This window comes from Buteo buteo, unplaced genomic scaffold, assembly GCF_964188355.1.
Source record: "Buteo buteo unplaced genomic scaffold, bButBut1.hap1.1 HAP1_SCAFFOLD_50, whole genome shotgun sequence".
Lineage (NCBI taxonomy): Eukaryota > Metazoa > Chordata > Aves > Accipitriformes > Accipitridae > Buteo > Buteo buteo.
Window position 1 is genome coordinate 472,267 of NW_027439216.1, and position 17,644 is coordinate 489,910.

Below are 17,644 nucleotides of genomic sequence, written 5' to 3' on the forward strand. Positions count from 1 at the left end.
CATTTTCCTTTCCAACGGTCTATCGCTTCACCAGGGTCCTGTAGCTGTTTGGGAGTGAAGTTCCAAACCATTGGAGGTGAGAAGTCCTCTAGATACCTGCCCGTTTTCTCCCACATGCCACGCCACCCATGACTATTCAGCCTTGGGGCAGATCTCTGCGTGGTATTCTTAAAAAACTTTTTTGGAGCCCTAAACAAGACCTGAAACACATTCGGGAGACATAGCAAGACGAGCATGCTGGCTTGAACACCCCAGGGATCTTCAAACTTCTCAAAAGCTGCTGTAATTAGCCTGAAGGAGGAAGGGGAGGTGAACGAGCGGGGAGAAAGTACCCCCCCCAACTTCCCCACAGATTGGGTGCGATTACCAACAAATTCCGAGAGAGGGCGCCCGAGGCACGGGAGTGACGTCGACGCCGCACGCAACTACCAGCTTAACCTCAGGACCCGTGACGTAATCATCTTGCGAGTCGACGTCACCCAGGACAGCAAAATGATAGTCCTGAGCCCGCGCCCAGAGGTGATAAACAGAGTGCATGTAAGAACTTGCACAACACCGCCACGGGAACAAATGAGCCAACACTGGGACCAGCGACTATTCAACTAATCTAAGAAATGCGTACAACAAATTCGTTTTAACACGCTCCGGCCAGATCTGTCGTTATCTCAACCCTTCGTGCCCCACGTTGGGCACCAAAAAGGACTGTTGTGGTTTCAGCCCAGCCGGCGACCAAGCACCACAAGGCTGCTCGCTCACTCCCCCGCCGCCACCATCTTTGTCCAGAAACAGGAACGAAGCCTCTCCCCGAGACTAACGTCCCGACGGTGCTCCACGAAATCTGGAGTCCCCTCGGACGCTGGCGGCAGCAAGCTAGGAAAATCCGAGTGCCAAAGCCCACGGAGTTTCTGCTCTCAGCTCCAGGAAAGATTCCTGTTCATCCGTAAGAGGGAAGCCAGCGTCACCCTTGCGCGGCGGGAAACAAGGCTTATCCGATCGACGCCGGAGCGCCGCGTGAAGCCAGAGCGCAAAGCTGGACAAAACCGGGGGGGCAGGGGGGAAAGCCCGGCCCGGCCCCTTGGGAACCCCGAGGGCCCCTGGGGAGCGCAAAGCCGGGCAGCTGCCCTTCCTCACGCTCCCGGCCAGCTCCTCCCTGGAAAAGCGGGCACCGGCCTCCTCAGCCATCCCGGGGGCCCGGCCGGGAAGACCCCCGCCAGGGACAGCCCCGGGCGGTGCTGCCCAGAGCCCACCCAGCCCCGCCGTCCTCCCCTCTGCGGCACCCACCCCTTCTCCCAAACGGAGCCCGAGGGGTCACGGCCCATGGGCCGAGACCAGCGGAGAGCCGCCAGGGAAACCACCGCCTCCGTCCATCGCGCAGACGGGAGCCGCAGCAGCCGGAGAACGCTGGTGTACTGCATGCATAATTGTATCGTGCCTCTCCCAGGGCAAGCCCAGGCACCGCTTCACGCGTGGGACGTGCCGCCCCGAGAGCGGGGCTAGCCCAGGGGCGGCGGGGACAGGCTGGCCAGCAGCGCCGAGCCCGAGGCAAAGTCTGCCGTGGGTGCAGCCGAGGGCTGGCGCGGCCGGAGTCCTGGCTGGCCCTCGGCGCCTCTGCAGAGCGCCGGAGCCACGAGAACCGGCTCGGTCCCTTTGCGTCGGTGTCCATGGAACTGACTCGGTCCCTTCACGTCGGTGTCCTTGCCACCGGCTCGGTCCCTTTGCGTCGGTGTCCTTGCCACCGGCTCGGTCCCTTTGCATCGGTGTCCTTGCCACCGGCTCGGTCCCTTTGCGTCGGTGTCCATGGAACTGACTCGGTCCCTTCACGTCGGTGTCCTTGCCACCGGCTCGGTCCCTTCGCGTCGGTGTCCTTGCCACCGGCTCGGTCCCTTCGCGTCGGTGTCCTTGCCACCGGGGCAATCGCTGCCAGAGACGCGGGGCCCCCTGGGCCGCTCCCCGGCCCCTGGCAGTGTCCCTCTCCATATGCCCGCCCGCCCCTGCCATGGGCAGGAGGTCTCCGCGCCCGCGCTCCCCCCGGACGAGGACCTGCAGCGCCCGGCGCGCAGTGCCGAGGGGCCGGCTCCTGCCCACCATCACCTGCGGCTGGAGGAGCCGCACCGTGCCCGCAGGCAGCGCTGCCCGCCCTGCCCGCCCATGCCGCTGCGCCCGACCGCCTCCACTCAGCTCGGCTCGGCTCGGCTCGGTACGGCTCGGCGAAGCTCGGCTCCGCTCGGCAAAGCTCAGCTCGGCTCGGCTCGGTACGGCTCGGCAAAGCTCGGCTCCACTCGGCAAAGCTCCGCTGGGCTTCGGCTCGGTACGGCTCGGCGAAGCTCGGCTCCGCTCGGCAAAGCTCAGCTCGGCTCGGCTCGGTACGGCTCGGCAAAGCTCCGCTGGGCTTCGGCTCGGTACGGCTCAGCAAAGCTCGGCTCCGCTCAGCAAAGCTCCGTTCGGCTTCGGCACTTTTTTAGGTAGCTCAGGTAGCTCAGGTTTTTGAGGTAGCTCGGTCCTGGGCTCCCAGACCTCGCCTGGGCTATGCTGTAGTTGGGCCTGTCTCCAGCCCTGTCTCTGGCCCCGTCTTCTGGGTGGACCTTGGACCCATGTTGTAGCCCTGCCTCCTGCTGCTCCGACTGGGTGGGCCCTGGACCTGGTTCATCCCCTGGCTGTGTCTGGGGCTGTCGATGGACCCCACTACCAGCACCCGGCCCTGCTGAGACCCTGTGGGACTGTGCCCTGATGGGTGAGGGCACAGCCCCGGTTCCCCTCACTGGCTTCCTCTCTGTTCTTTGTGAAGTTCAAACCCCTCATCTTGTTTTTCCTCACCACACGTCCCTATTCTCGGTTTTTCCTGCACCCTACCTTTCTTCTGTATTCTCCCCAGGATATACTTGCAGCTGCTTTGGTTTTTTTTTCAGGTTTGAATTATCTTTTTATGGCACCTTATCCTCCCATTTTTCCCCATTCGTGTCCAGTTGTCTTTTAAACCCCTTCTCAAAGCCCCGCTTATTTAATTTATCCTTTGCCAGGCCCAGCTGCTTTTCATTCTGAGGGTTGTTCTCCATGAGGCCTTTTGCGTTTAGGCTATAAAATCCAAAGACAAGAAAGCATCTTGCCACACTTGGTCATCTCTTACATAGTCCGCCCTAACCATGGCCTGAAAATTTCCAGCTTTTAATTAATTTTTTATGTTCCTGGAAAAAACCCCACTGCTACCTTCTGGAATTTCTTCACCTGCAATTAGTTTTCTGTGAGTGTGTCACTGTACCTAAAAACAGAGAGGCTGGCATTGATCTGATCTGTCTTACTGTTAAGAAATACTTGTTCCCAGTATGAAAAGAAGTATCTCTGCTCCTGATTTCTGACTCAAGACATTTCGTAGCCCACATGCTGCTCACCAAAGACGCATCAATCATCACACATCAGGCAGGAGTGACCTCCGCAGGTGGTTACGAATTCCCACACTGAGATATCGCTACGTGGTGTGAAGCGTATGGCTTGACCTGAAGATCTCTGCCACTCACAAAGCACGCCGGTCCTCCACGCATTTAGACCTACTGCTCTCATAAAATGCAGCATCTTGTGCCCTATCAGCATCATGTTGAAACTAGGCACGGTTATAGAAATGATAACTTTATACTGTTTTGTTAAAGTTAAGATTAAATAAAAGGCTAAAGGACTTAGATACAAGAGTTTAAAAGGATAAATGCCAACCTCATGTTTAGTAGCTGTCTTAAGAAGGGACAGGCAACTTCCCCCTTAGCCCAGATATTACTCCGCCATTAAGAGAAGGACCAATGTCACTTATTATCCCTTGTCGAAGCAGTCTCCTGGAGGAGCAACCCGAATGTTTTGCTATGCTAGGATTAGGCTTGCCTGAGTAAGCACAACTCCACGTACTCCATGTGCCACTCAGAAAGGAGCTGTGATGAAGGACAGAGCCTACACACCACATGAACACATTCACATACATAAACGTACCCTGGGCTTTAGATTAAATCGAAACAGAGGGTTGAAGGATTCTTCTAGGGACTTCACTCTTCTTCCTGCCTAGCTCATTCATTTATATTGCAAGTTTAAGCTTGATTTCTTATACTCAGTTGAAAAGGGACTTTCTCAGAAAAAATGCCAACTAGGCAATATGTTATCAATTGTGCCTTATTCTCTACAGGAAATACAAAAGCTGAGTTCCTCTCGCACGTCCAGCACTTCCTAAAACGATCCACTCTACAGCTTAATTGGTGCCTTACTAGACATAATGCCTTATAACTCAGCTACCTTAATGAAAATAACTATATATACATATGTCCTTGTACATCTTAAAACTCAGCATGTTTCCTGTGTCACAGATACAATTATGCATACAGTACACCACATAAGCCTAATTGGAAATGGAGTGAAGATTGAGGTAAAATGACTGGATCCCATGGAAAAATTGAGGAAACCGATACTTCTCAAAGCCTTTGTATGCATTTGTGGCTTGAAACACCTCAGCTTTCTCTTAGGTGGCAAGGGATGCTGTCTCAACTTTATCAGGTGTTCTACGTGGTATGGAGGAAGTACAAGAACAGATACTCCAAATACGGATGAATTCAGCATTTTTTAAATTTTATTTAATCAGTAATCAGGTAAACTTAATCTGACACCAAAAACCACATCTTGTCACACTTACTTTTGAAATACAGCATACCCAAACGAGGGAGGAAATTGTTTTAGTGTGATTTATAACAGTAACGAAGAGTTATTTTCTTTTTGGTAATGACATTGTGCAACACATTTTCTGTTTGGGGAGTAAGCTTCTGAAGTATTTTAATCTGCCTCATCTACCGCTACAGATTTCAGCAAAACTGCAAAATCCTCACAAGAATTAGCACTGTATATAAATCCAGTAATAATCCACAATCATCTCTCCATTTTGGTTGTATTTCTGCTGTAGATACTAGGCTTCTTCAAACTTCCACCAACCAGTGGAAATTTGCCAAATATATAACCCAGTGGGCCATTTAAAGGGATTTTGCTGTGAATTATGACTGCTACATTTGTGGGCAGCTTTCAGTACCAGAGACTGGAAAGGGAGAGGCAGAGTGTGAAGAGCAGGGGGCGCAGCTTTCACCCTGAGACCTTCCACATATTTGTTCATGATCTACAGAAAATGGATGAGCTGGACAGCATAAGCTCTCTGTGCACAGATGGAACGGCACTACTTAAAACCAGTCCTTGCTTTGGCAACTGGGGGAGACGTCAGTCCTGGCTCTTAAGCTGGCAGAGGCTGCCTGAAGCCTTGTTTAAGCTGGTGTCTGTACAATCAAGCTATTGTGGTTTACCTAGGTAGTGCGTGGCAGCTGAGCTGCAGCAACAGACTGTGCACGCTCTTTGCCCATGAGATGAAATGCATTAGCTTTAACTTCTTGCATCCAGACTACTTGCCAGATGGATTCCTAACAAACAGCAGAACTGAACTGCTGAATTACTTTACATATGCTTGGAAAGCCTGGGAAAAAAATAAACACGAAAGAAGTAACTAATGGGAACAGAGAGATGCATTTCTGAGTGCAACAGACTCCATCTTTATTTCAAAATATCTCTGTACATTACAATTCTATTTAAAAAAAAAGAAGTCAAAAGTCAAAGCAGTTTCCCATGCTAAGTGAAATATCAGGTCTCATTTTTTAGATAATCAAAAAGAGAGGCTGTGTTTTCACTCAGCAGATCTCATGGCCTGTTCCTATCTGAGCATACTGCTCAATAGCAACATAGAATGTGTTAAATTAAAGCTCTTATTGTGCTCATCACCATGAAGCAGGATTTTTTGAAGAACCACTGTTAGAAGCAAACTGATCTTCCTTGCAAAGTCAGGTTGTCCCTTCTTCAGGTGGAGTTTGCTCTCAGGCAACCTGGCCATCCTGGGAACAACACCAGGTCAGCCTCCTACCTGCTGGTCCCCTCTTCTCTGACAAGAAGAAGCCATCCTGTGTATAACTAAGAACCCGATGATTTCCTTCCCATGGGTTGCACATTAAAATATCAAAGAACTCTGATTGTGGTCTTAGCCCATAGCTGAAACATTAGGAAGTTCGTTTCTGGAAATTCAAACACATTCCTTAGCTTGCATAACGTCTATATACAAACAAAAGGACGCTCAAGGCAGGCAAAGCTAAGAATGTGAGCAAGAAGTGGACCGTCTGTGGGCTGGTGTGTGGCCGCCTCTGTGGCTGCTAACACTCAATTCCAGCTGGACCTGTCAGCTCCTTCCTTGGAAGCATGCTGTCAGTGCAAATTGACAGGAATCCCTGGGATTCAAGCCTCAGAATGTATTCCCTTATGCAGCGCTAATTGTTCACAACAGGACAGATATCGCAGGAGAAGATGTTTGACTAATTGCATATCAAATTGCACCCAAGCCAAAAACCCGTCGCAGAGGAGGCAGTATGGAATTTCAGATAGGGTGAAATGGGATCACGTGTATGCATGAACTCAGCCACACGGGTTCTGCTTAAATTCTCACCGTAAATATTCAGCAGAATTTGCAAGGCCATAAGGCAGTGCTCTGCGTGAATGTGAATTGCATCCATAGCACGTATGGGACTGTGTCTTGTATAATTCATGAGAATAGCCACACGGGGTCATACCAAAGGTTCGTTCAGCTCAGCGTCCTGTCTCTGCATCTGAACAGTGAAAGATGTGTAGGAAAAAAGCATAAGAAATGCAACAAGCATAGCATGCTCCTTCCCCTGCTGTACCCTCTATACTGACAGTCACTGGTTCAGGGATTTCTGGAGGCTGTTCCTGCTTCCTAGAGCTTAATGGCCCATGAGAGACCTTCCTTCCCTGATTCTGTCTAATTGCTTCTTCAACCCATTCATACTTGTGCTATCCAAAACATCCTGTGGCAAGGAGGTGCACAATTTAATTATGTCTTGTGCGCAGATGTTCTTCTTTTCATTTATTGTGATCCATAATTTCATGTGTTGCCTGCTAATTCCCGTGTCTAAGAAAGAGCAAACAATCTTTCCTTACTCATTTTTGCAGTTTTCACTTCCTCCCGTAGATTGCTGCGTATTATTTGGAGAAAATGAAAACTCAAACTGACTCATCTCAGCTATTAAGGTGATAAGAGATCACATCTATTTGTTAACTTCCAGCTGTGTCTTTATAGTGGGTCTGTTCTGAAGTCCAGGTGCAAGAAATGGTCTCTCTGTAGTATTCAGGCTGTGAATACAAATGACAGCATGAACCTGCCTCCAGCTTTATTATCCATTGGGCTACTGGGATTTAGAAACTCTTTGCATCTTGTCTGGTTACTATGGCCATTCTCAAAGTCTGTTATTTCTATGCTTTGTGCCAGATATGTAAGTATAAGGCTATGCTTTGGGTTGCCCTCAAAGGTATACAGCATTTCAATGACAATCTCTCCATGTTCAGACACAGAGGTTTCAACAGACCCCCAGATGCAAAGACCAAAAAGAACCCCAAAACCATGGAAGAAAATCAACCCTGTCCCCCCCTTTCTCCTTGTCTTCACATGTAATATTGTGCAAAATGCTGCTATGAAGGTCTCCCTCTGCAACTGCTCCACCCATCACTGGATTCGCCATCTTATTCAAAGTCTCACATATATCTAGTCTCATTTTATCCCATGTACCCGTCTCCTAATAGTGTACCAGGTGCATCCTTCTGCTTGCTTGTCATGGGCAACAGTCATTTTTTCTTTCTCAAGGGAAAGCTGTATTCATACATCAATTCTCCACCTTCATGCCAGAGACTCTCTCCCTTAATTCTTGTTTTCAAAGCCCCTCATACAAAATGCACAACGGGTATGGAATGCCAGAGAATCACAGCACCTGTGTTTTGTATTCAGCCAGCACTAGCTTGAGTGGATGTGCAAAAGCACAAGCCTAGACTTTGGAGGTCCCCAGCCCTCAGCACCCTCTTAGCTCTGTTTCTGCTACATACTTTTTCCCCCTTGCCATGTCTGACTATCACTGTTAAGTTCTTAAAGGCAGGAAAGGAGTGAAATTTACAGTGCTTTGTCTCCTATTGCCAGTGTCTGCGACAATTAACATGAAAATGCACCCTGTCAGTGGTTCACTTCAAGTGTGGAGCATTGCTGTTCCTCTCAAGGGGAAAGAACCTAGTGCAGTTCCCAAGAGCTTGGGTTTTTTAAGCCCCTTTTTAAAATTACATTTCCATAGACAACAGAATATTTAGTTGAGTTATTCTGTGCAAACTGAATCAAATCTTCCTGTCGTTGCTCTCTGTGATCAATAAGAGGTGCATCATTTGAGAGGAGTATTTACAGTGCCCAGTGTGGAAGTTTGGTTTATACCATCGGCGTGAGCGAGGGGGTTCTGAAGAAACTACCAGACAATCGGTATGCAAGGATGACAGCCACAGGGGACAACAAGCTGCAGGTGACCATGGTTGCATAAGGAGCTTCAGCCCTTCTTGGCCAACCTGCTGTACCTACATGTTGCCCTCTACCGGAGATAATGGCACGGCTCCAAGCATACGGCAGGCCTTAGCACAAGATGAGCATTAGCCAAAATCTGAGCAGGAGCTGGGTAACCAGTTGCAGCTCCACAGGTCCCTTCCAACCTCCACCCTCCTGTGCAACTCTGTGCCTTGCTTTCACTCCTGAAGCACCTGAACTCAGCCCTCGTGCCCGCCGGCAAGGATGCTGGGACAAGGCACGATCCCAAACTCCTCCCCGAGGGGTCATCCCCAAACAGCAGCTCCCCGCTCCAGAGCAGCCGATGGCAGACACACTCAGAAGAGAGAAAATATCATTTTATTGAGAACATCAACTGCAGTGGGGGGTGGGCCCAGGACTCACAGGGGTTCAGCCAGTAACAGGAAAACGGCACCTACAAGGACAGAGTCAGAGAGCGCTGCTGAACGCACAGCGGCAGGAAGAGGCAGGGTTTGGTTGCCCTCTCTCTGGGGAACACCGTTGACGAGGAATTGCTCATAGCCCAGAAGAGAGCGAGCTACGGCTGGCATTGCCGAGGGGAGGGCTCTGGCGCCTTATCCCCACGGGGAATGCCCTTAGAGAGCTGTGCGCACGCAGAGATGCACAGGGCCCCTGTGCCACGCAGCAGGGCTCGATGGGGAGCCCCTGGGGAGCGGCCACGGGGTTCTTGCCAGACCCTGCGCAGCAGCAGAGCCTGGTACGCACCTGGGCTTCTCGACCTGCCGGACCTTCCTGCATCTTTTCCGTCTGCGATCCCCCAATACGTTTTCTCTCTTCCTCTTCTTTTTTTCTGCACAGCTTTCATCTCCCCAGGCCTGTTTCCTCCTTCGGTTCCTTCTCTTTTCCTTGTCCCGAGGAGAGCCTGCAAACCTTTCCATCCCACAGTGTGCTTAGATAGGTAAGGCCACGATCCAGCGGAGACAGTTCTGATTTTAACCCAAAGTGACTCGTTTTACCTTCTTTCCTCTGAAAGGCTGCCCAGTTGTTGCGGGCGTAGCAGGGGCTCTGCCGTGCTCTCGAGGGTGGCTGGAGGCAAAGCTGGAGGTGCCTAAACCAGAATTGTTGGAGTTCAGGGGTGGCAAGGGACGGCCTGGAGTAGTAAGGGACTGCTTGCCAAATTACCACCTTAGCTCTCTGGGGAAGATGCTGCTTTGCATCATCCATCCACATTTTGCACAGTCCACCTGCCCCAAAACAGACTTGATGAAACTGTGATGAAGTAGGATCCGAGCAAAAGCCCTCTCAAGTTGACAGCTACTCCCCGCTGTCTTTTTGTAGGTATTTGGTTGGATTAAGCACATGCTTAATGCATTTGAGAAAGGACCTTTCCAGTTTTCCATACAACGTATGATTCCGTGGGGGAGGAGGAGGAACCCCAAACACACAAGCCATCGGCTGGCCGGAGGAGGCCCAGCAGCTACTTGGCCTCCTCAGAAACTACCCTCCTACCCGAGAGACACTGTCACGGTGCTTGTGGAGCAGAGCTGACATACCTCTGTCGTTTTGGACTCCGCCACCATGTCTCCCCCAGCTCCTTTGAGGACACCCAGAGAGGGGGATGCATGCAGAATGGCTTCTGCCTGGTGGCCCTGGTCTCCTCTGCCTGCAGGGCCACTTTGCTCTTCCAAAGGCAGGTCTAGAAAGCAAAACCATGTGCAGCAGTGACGCCTTGGAAGTAGCACACCTAAAGCAAAACCCACCCCAAGCCCTACACCGGTTTTCTTCTTGACGTTGAGGTTTCTGGTATCCCGAGCCCCAGCCTGGGACAGCCCTCAGTTCCTCCTCATACCTGTGGCTCCGTCCGTGGGGGCTGGCGACTCCCCAGCTGATGGACAGGAGCGGCCAGCCACCTCCTCCCCAACAATGTCGCCGCAATTTTCAATCATAAACAGCGCCAGCGTGTTCACCTGCACACATCAAACCCTTGCTCTCAACCCAGCTGCCTGAAGTTGTCCCAAGCAGCCTTTCCCACTCCCGACCCTTGCCTCTGCACAGATGGCTGTGGCTGCGGGGCTGCCTTTGCAGGCAGCCACCCCACCGGCATTTGCTCAAGGGAGGAGGCAGCCAGGGACCTCTGAGCAGCCAAGCTCGGATAGGCCGGCAAGGCTGCAGCCGGCTTGCCAACACAGCGCACCTTCTCGGTCACCTCCAGCATGGCCTGGAGCGGGAGCAGGTCCTCGTCGGGTGGGCTCAGCAGGTTTGGCCCAAGGCAGATGGCCAGGTTGCTGCAGCTCATCCTGCTGGTGGCTGCGTTGCGGCCGATGTGCTGGAGGAGGGACAGCAGCCGCTTGAGGAGGAAGAGGTTGGCTGCAGGCAACTTCTCGGCCACCCTGAGGGAACAGGGACACTAGGTTGACAAAGCAGATTTTGCCCAGGCCTGTTGTCCAAGGCAGGGGGGAGCCAGCGGCTGAGTTGCCCAGCTTTCCAGGTGCTCTCAGCCAGCGGCCAGGGCTCCTGCTCAACAGGCAGGCTGCTGCCCGCACTTACGCTTTCAGCTCGGAGACCTTCTCCTCCTTGCTGGTCCTCTCCATGGCTGCCATCCAGTCCTCGTAGAGGTGGGTCACCAGCAGCTTGTCGGGGATGCTTCGGAGGAAGTCCTGCAATGCCAAGGGCTCTGGGTGAGCCTTTGAAGTTTCCAGGCTGGCCAGGAGCTCCTCCAGCCGCAGGTCAGAAGCGCTCACCTTCAAGACGGCGGCCAGCAGGAGTGCAGGCTGGTTGCCCAGGTCGACATCGGCGTCGCGGTCCAGGGCCTCCCGCAGCTCCCGAAGTTCCGTCCCGCTGGCAGCTTTGCGGAATATCCCCTCCGTCGACGGTCCTTCCCGGCGCAGGACAGCCAGCAGCTCCTGCAGGAGAGGCAGGAGGACAGTTGCTTGGCCGAGGAGCTGCCTTCCGACAGCGGTGGCCAGAGCACTGCCCCAGAGCGGGCTCCTTGCTGGGGGTGAAGAGCCCAAGCCGCCATCCCCGCAGCTCCTGGGGACGCCCGTGTCCCCTGTGGAGCAGCCGGAGGGAGGGCTCCTACCACCTCTAGGGAGCATCTGGAGGGCTGGGGACCCCCCCGGCCAGGCTGGCTTACCTGGATGGGCCGGGGCAGGGAGCCGTCCTCCCCGCAGAGGGCTGCCAGGGGCTGGCCAAAGAGCGCCCTGCTGCAGCCAGAGCCCACCTGCCCTGGCGCCTGGGCAGCGGCCGGGGTCCTCCGACGAGCAAAGGGCCAGGGCAGCCCCATCCTCCTCCTCCTCCTGCTGCTGCTCCCTCCTGCTGCAAAGGAAAGCCGAGCAAGAGCCCGTCAACGGAGACCGCCGGGCCAGCGCTCCCGGGGCCTGCCCTGCCCGCAGCGTGGTGCTGAGCGGTGCAGCAGGACGGGCAGGGAGCCAGCAGCTGGACCTCTGAGCTCCGGCTCAGCAGCTCCAGTTGGGAGGCTCCTGAGAGCCGGCATGCCATCAGGAGAGGAGAGCCTGGCCCAGCCCTCGCCCTGTCCTCCTCCAAGCTGTGGGCAGCAGCAGAGGCTCCGTGTCCCCGCAGAACCACGTCCAGCGGCCGCTGCCCAGCGGGTGTCCGTCCTTCCTTCCTCCTGGAGGTGACATCCTGCCTCGGGCTGCCCAACCTGCATGGCGACACTCGAGGGACAAGTGAGCACAGCTCCAGCGCTTGCAGGAGCTTACCGTTCTTCCCGAAACTCACCCGGTGCGTGGCAAAGTCCCCCTCCGCTGCTCGGCGGGACCGTCGGAGGCCCTTGCTTGGGACCAGCCTGCAAGAACCAGGCTGTGCTCAGAGAGCAGCCCCGCGGCGCAAAGGGCCGCCGGCGAGCTGCCAGCCGGCACCGGCAGCCTGAGCGTGGCAGAGCCGGGACCCTCTGCCCTCCCGGGCTCTCTGCCCCGCGGGGCAGGTTTCCCCCCAGCACCACCGGCCAGGATGTGCCGGCATTCCCGGCGGCTCCCCAACCCTCTCCGCTCCCCGAGCGGCACCACCCTTCCCTCCATCCCTCACCCCACTGGCCGCACATGCCGGCACAGCCAGAGGCGGGCGAAAGGCAGCCCTTCTCACCTCGGCCTGGCCCTCCATCAGCCTCTCCAGGCTCCCGGCGCTGAATGTCCTCCACTGGGCAAGAGAGAAGGAGCGGAGGCAGGTGAGCAGCGATGCCTCTGCCGCTCGCTCGGCTGGAGGACCAGGGCTCGGGGGCAGAGCCCAGACCGGGCAGGCACTCACGGTGTGGCGGCGGCCCAGCTCCTTCTCCAGGAGCCTGATGGACGGGACAGGCGTCACCCGGGCTCTCTTGGCTCCTTCTGGTATCCTGTGCACCGGGAAGGGACAGGGAGAGAGCTGGCTGAGCCCCAAGCTGCCTCTTCTCCCTCCTGCGGCAGCTCTGCCCGAGCGAGAGCTGCCGGCAGCCACGGGGGCACCTCTCCCCAGCTGGGGAGCTGCGTTCCCCCGTCCGGCTGCACCTGCAGCATCCCCGCGGCTTACCCCAGGAGCGTGCCCACCCACAGCTCCTTCAGCGCCTGGGAGCTGCAGAAAGAGAGGAGAACCAGCGTCAGGCCCTGCAGGCCCTGCTGCTCCCAGCCCGTGGGCAGAGGCGGGCGCCTGCGCAGCCCTGCCCCGTGGGGAAGGACGCCAGAGCGGGACGAAGCCCCGTGGGGCAGGACAGAGGCGCTGCCCGAGCCCTGGCTCCTCATGTCCTGCCAGAGCAGCTGCTTTCGCCCTCCCCTTCTGGGGACCCAAAGGGGATGCGGGACCTGCCCATGCCCCCATCCCTCCCTGCCGGCGTGCTGCTCGCTCCTTGCCCAGGCTCTGCACGCAGGGCAGAGGCCGTTCCCACGATGGTGCGGGTGTGCTTGGGAACGTCTCCCGCCTGGCCGTGGCACTCACCCGAAAGTGGCGACGCAGGAGCCGCTGGGCCAGACGAGGAGGATGGAGGTCCTGTCCTCATCGCCGCCTTCCTCCTCTTCCTCGTCCCCCGCCGCCTCCTTTCCGCCGCTCAGCACCCACAGCTGGTCCAGGGCCAGGCGGAGCTGTGGGCGCAGGCTGGTGCCGCGTCTGCAGAGAGCAGAGAGGAGAGGCAGGCGGTGAGCTGGGGGTGTCCTCCTCGGGGTCCCCCCGGGCCGAGCCCTGTCCCCCACCTGCCCTTGGGACAGACATCGATGGGCGCATCCAGCACCAAGGGGCCGGGGCCTGGGGCTGGGGCCGGGGTGTCCCGGGGCTGGGGCCAGGGCCAGGGCTGGGGGAAAGGCAGCTGGGCTCTGAGGGTCTTACTGCAACTTGGCGATCACCAGTTCCTCCTGGAGGAGGAGAAGGCGTCTCTCGCTCCTCTTGCGGCCCCGGGTCAGCCGCACGTCCGCGCTCAGCACCGCCTCGGCGTCGGCGAGAGCCTCCCTGCAGAGCAGAGAGCGGCGGGCATGAGAAAGGCCGCTGCCACCGCGGGTCCCGGCCGTGCCCCCGAGGCACAGGGAGAGCTCACCTGGAGCCGCAGCAGCAGTTGGCCTGGCCCATCCTGCCCGGGAGAGGAGGACCCTCGCCGTGGACCGAGGACGCGGGCCAGTCGGCGACAGCGGGGATGGGAGGCGAGGTGCCGGTGCCGGTTCGGTGCCGCTCGGTCAGATCCTGCCTCCTCCCAGCGCTCCTGCGTGCCAGCACAGCTCCGTGCTGCTGTCTCTGGCGGCCGTGGGCTCCAACTGACCAACATTCCGAGCCCAGCGACCAACATTCTAAGCCCAACGACCAACATTCTAAGCCCAACGACCAACATTCTAAGCCCAACGGAAAGTGGGAGGGGCACTGGGGGGAGAGTTCTTTCCAATGTGGCCGTCTCTGCCTGGCACTGGGGAGCCCAGGGCTCGACAGAGCAGAGGGGAAGGGCTTGGGACTTCTGCAGTCTTTCTTGCTAGGACCTTCATGCCCCAGAACTGTGCATTTCCCTAAGCCACTGTGTCTTAGTCACAAGTGTGTGGCTATCCCTGGATTCCCCTTGCTTGTCTATGTAGCACCCTTCCCATTCCCGCCCTTCATGCACATCTCCCTGTGCCACTGCGATGAGGATTAGAATTGTGTGGGTTTTCTCTAGCCAAAGCAGTGGTCAAATTGGGGAGGCTCTCTCTTGGCATGGGACAGTGAGAAAGAAGATGACCATGCTGATAGGGTGCAGATACAGTTTCCAACTTGGTAACGGTAACTTGGTGTTTTGTGCTTTCTGCATTGCTCTGTGTGCCTCAACACTTCACACTGCAAGAGAAAGGGAATGTCATGGTCTGGACCCAGACACCAATATGGACCTCCCTCCCCACGAGAGGGAGAGTCTGTGCAGCATCACACTTTTGCTCTGCCCTCATTAAGACGAAAAACACTTTCACCCTAGACGATTCGTCCCTGAGAAAGACAGCTCTCAGACCATGCAACACTAGCTGGGACAAACATCCTCTCCTGGATAGTGGCATTAAGATAGGCTGTGTATTTTGAACCGTCTGAAGGTCATTGAAGAATGGCCTTGTGAGAAGGTAATCTTGGTGAAGCTGTCGACGGGGCTTCTACGGACATGGGCTCACACACTAACAGACATAGCCATGTGCCATTTATTCTCTTGATCAGCTAAAATATATGATCCATTCGTGAATTGATCTCTTCCTGAATAAACCTCAAACTTCTAAAACAATGACCTAACCAGCTTGAAAAGGCCCCAGGACAGAAACTGAAGCCATAGTCTTAATGGTCACTTTCCTGAAGAGAGATACTGACTTTACAACCTCACTCTGGTTATAATCACAGGATTTATCTTTGCTGCTGCTGCTGCTTTCTCCTCTGAGGCTGGGATTTTGTTAGAGCTATTTTAGACCAGGTCCATGTGATGCAATGCTGACTCTGGTCAGGACTATTCCATGCTCCTGTCTAGAGGCTGCTGCTCACTGTTTGGAGGGAGGAAGGGAGCCTAAAACTTCCTATTTTATCACAAAACTGTCTTTTTATTGGTAGCCCAAAATATTATTGTTTTATGATCTTCTCCAAATAGAAAAATCCCTTACGTAAGTCATTTCACCTGCAGCTGGTACCACTTTCACAGCCCTCTCGATCCTCTTCTGTGAGTGCATTACAGGTACAAGCACGTGGCCATCCCGTGGGGTAGCATGTGAGCAGACAACAGAGGGCTGAAGTCTTTGAAGTGGTTTGTTGGCAGGCAAAACAAGCAGGAGAGGCTTTCCAAGCGCTCATGGTGCTGCAGTCAGAAAAGCGTGTCAAGAAAATGTGTGGAGATGAGCTGCACGGTGAGCGTGGGGCTGCCTGTTCCCGTCATACCCAGAAAAGTTACTGTAATTTGTGGTTCTCCTATTCTGGGCCAGTGGGATGAAGCTGGGGTATAACCTTGAGAACTTAACTGGTCGGGAACACAGAGGAAGCAGTCAAGCACAGAATCTGAGAGAAGTGTAGTCCTGAGCATGTCCTTTATCAAGGTGCCTTGAAGACATTCTCATAGTACAGCACACAAAAAAAGAATTGGGCAGCACGTGGAAGAAGACTCAGAAGAATGCCAATACTACTGCAACTTACCATAAGAAAAGTTGCAATTTCAGCATTTCTTTCTGTTCTCTGTTCATTCTAGCACTGTTCAAGACAATCTGGAATGTCCAAGAAGTGACTGTGTCTGGTCCCGCAGTTAGATGAAATCTCCCAGCTGTAAAAACAGCTGCTGCTGCCTATTTATCACACAAAAACATGATTTCTTGATGGTAAGTCTAGTTCCATGTTGCTCTTTGCCAATGTCAGCAGATGTTGATGTTAATATATACAGCATCAGGAGCAACAGAAGGAATCACTGTGGCAGCTGTATTTTTTCCTCTGCAATGAAGGGCGTTCCTGCCTTTTATTTGGACTTTGTCTTCAGAAGTAGAAGCAATGCACTACAGTGTACAGGTTAACATCACTTCAGTAGGCTTTTGTGAGTAAATAACAGTCCCATAAGCTCTAACGACATGAGAAATGTGGGATGTGAACTAAATACGATAAACTACTGAGTACAGGTTTTTTTTGGTAAAGTACTTACACATCCATGAAGGAAAAAAACAAAATGAAAACACAATGTTTTGGGATACAATTGACATTTTCCAGCAGGAAAAATTCACTGTGTGCAGCAGAGTTCCTGCTAGTATAGCAACAGTGCACACTGCGGTTACTCTTTGGACAGTTCATGCTAGCTCATCCTACAGAATGGCCGTCTTGCCAGGATGATTCTGACTAAGAAGTTTTACTGCCTGCATGCTCTGTTAAGTTAGCCCATATTTGGGGTTTTTTGTTTGTTTTGGTTTTTTTTCTTGATGTTTGCTTGTTGTTGTGTTGCATTACAAGTTACAGGAGCCTTACATTGAAGGGAAAGAAAAACAATGTTAATGTATGAAGCCCTTTTTGTTACTCTAGTGAGCACTTACTTATGCCACTAATCCCATGAAGTTGCTTGCATAATTATGCAGCCAAGTTAGAAGTTACCCACATGAGTCAATTTACTCATGAAGGTACATCATTGCTAAGGACGATGTTGTTGTTCCAAACAAGGCAATACATTTTGCTTTCTCTCTCAGCACCTGCTCCTCAATAAATAGAAGAGGGCTGATCTGGAGTGAGAATTGCAATACAAACACCCAACTACCTGGAGTTTTGTTCTGCAGAACTCATGTTAAAATCGGGACTCATTCTAATTGGGGTCTGTCAAACAAATAGAAAGATAAGCCTTGCTTTTGTAAGACAAACATGAAAGAGGTTGATTATCAGGCCCGATTTCCCTTAGATAGTTCACTGCATCCCAGGTTACATACATCTTTTCATTTAGAAGTCTGGAGGTGAAGTGAATGCTGCGTGTGCTTTTTTGTTTATTTATTTTTAGTTCTGTACAACACAATCATCTCATGTGGAACCTTGCAGATGGCTTTGCAATAGATTGTAGTGGGTATATACCCCCTTACTCTAGTCTCACTTCTAGATTTCAAGTTAATTGTTCTTTTGTATTCAGAAGGAGAAAGCTTGTTCAAATACCAACTGCAACTGCCGGGAAACTGGCAGGCAGGCCTGTTGCTTTCTTTGGAGGAAAAAAAAGCAGCTAATTCTTGTATTCACAGGCAAAACATTCATAGCTTTTTAGTAGGTGATTTTTAAACTATAAAGACGTTAGAATTAGGTGAACACATCTTTGTTTTAATGTGCCTCACTCAACAC

The 17,644-nt window shown here is 53.4% G+C and overlaps 1 protein-coding gene across 1 annotated transcript; it reads right to left on the bottom strand.

The window, feature by feature from the left end:
• Window positions 1–9,279: 9,279 nt before the first annotated feature.
• Window positions 9,280–13,382, bottom strand: LOC142027657 (T-cell activation Rho GTPase-activating protein-like). The gene is made up of 8 exons (XM_075021950.1): window positions 13,237–13,382; window positions 12,662–12,746; window positions 11,140–11,301; window positions 10,946–11,055; window positions 10,593–10,788; window positions 10,248–10,365; window positions 9,952–10,094; window positions 9,280–9,506 (listed from the first exon to the last, which is right to left on the bottom strand). The coding sequence occupies exons 1-8, from the start codon at window positions 13,380–13,382 to the stop codon at window positions 9,411–9,413; spliced, it is 1,056 nt and encodes a 351-aa protein (XP_074878051.1). The 3' UTR covers window positions 9,280–9,410.
• Between the last annotated feature and the right edge of the window lie 4,262 nt (window positions 13,383–17,644).

Bases quoted from the DNA above. Each gene is read 5' to 3' on its own strand.
- LOC142027657 (XM_075021950.1), bottom strand. From the start codon at position 13,382: ATGAGGACAGGACCTCCATCCTCCTCGTCTGGCCCAGCGGCTCCTGCG. The intron at 12,747-13,236 runs GCAAGGAGCGAG...CCCGGTGCACAG, and splicing joins GCCCTGCGTGCAGAGCCTGG to GATACCAGAAGGAGCCAAGA. The intron at 10,789-10,945 runs GTAAGTGCGGGC...CTGTTCCCTCAG, and splicing joins AAGGTCTCCGAGCTGAAAGC to GGTGGCCGAGAAGTTGCCTG.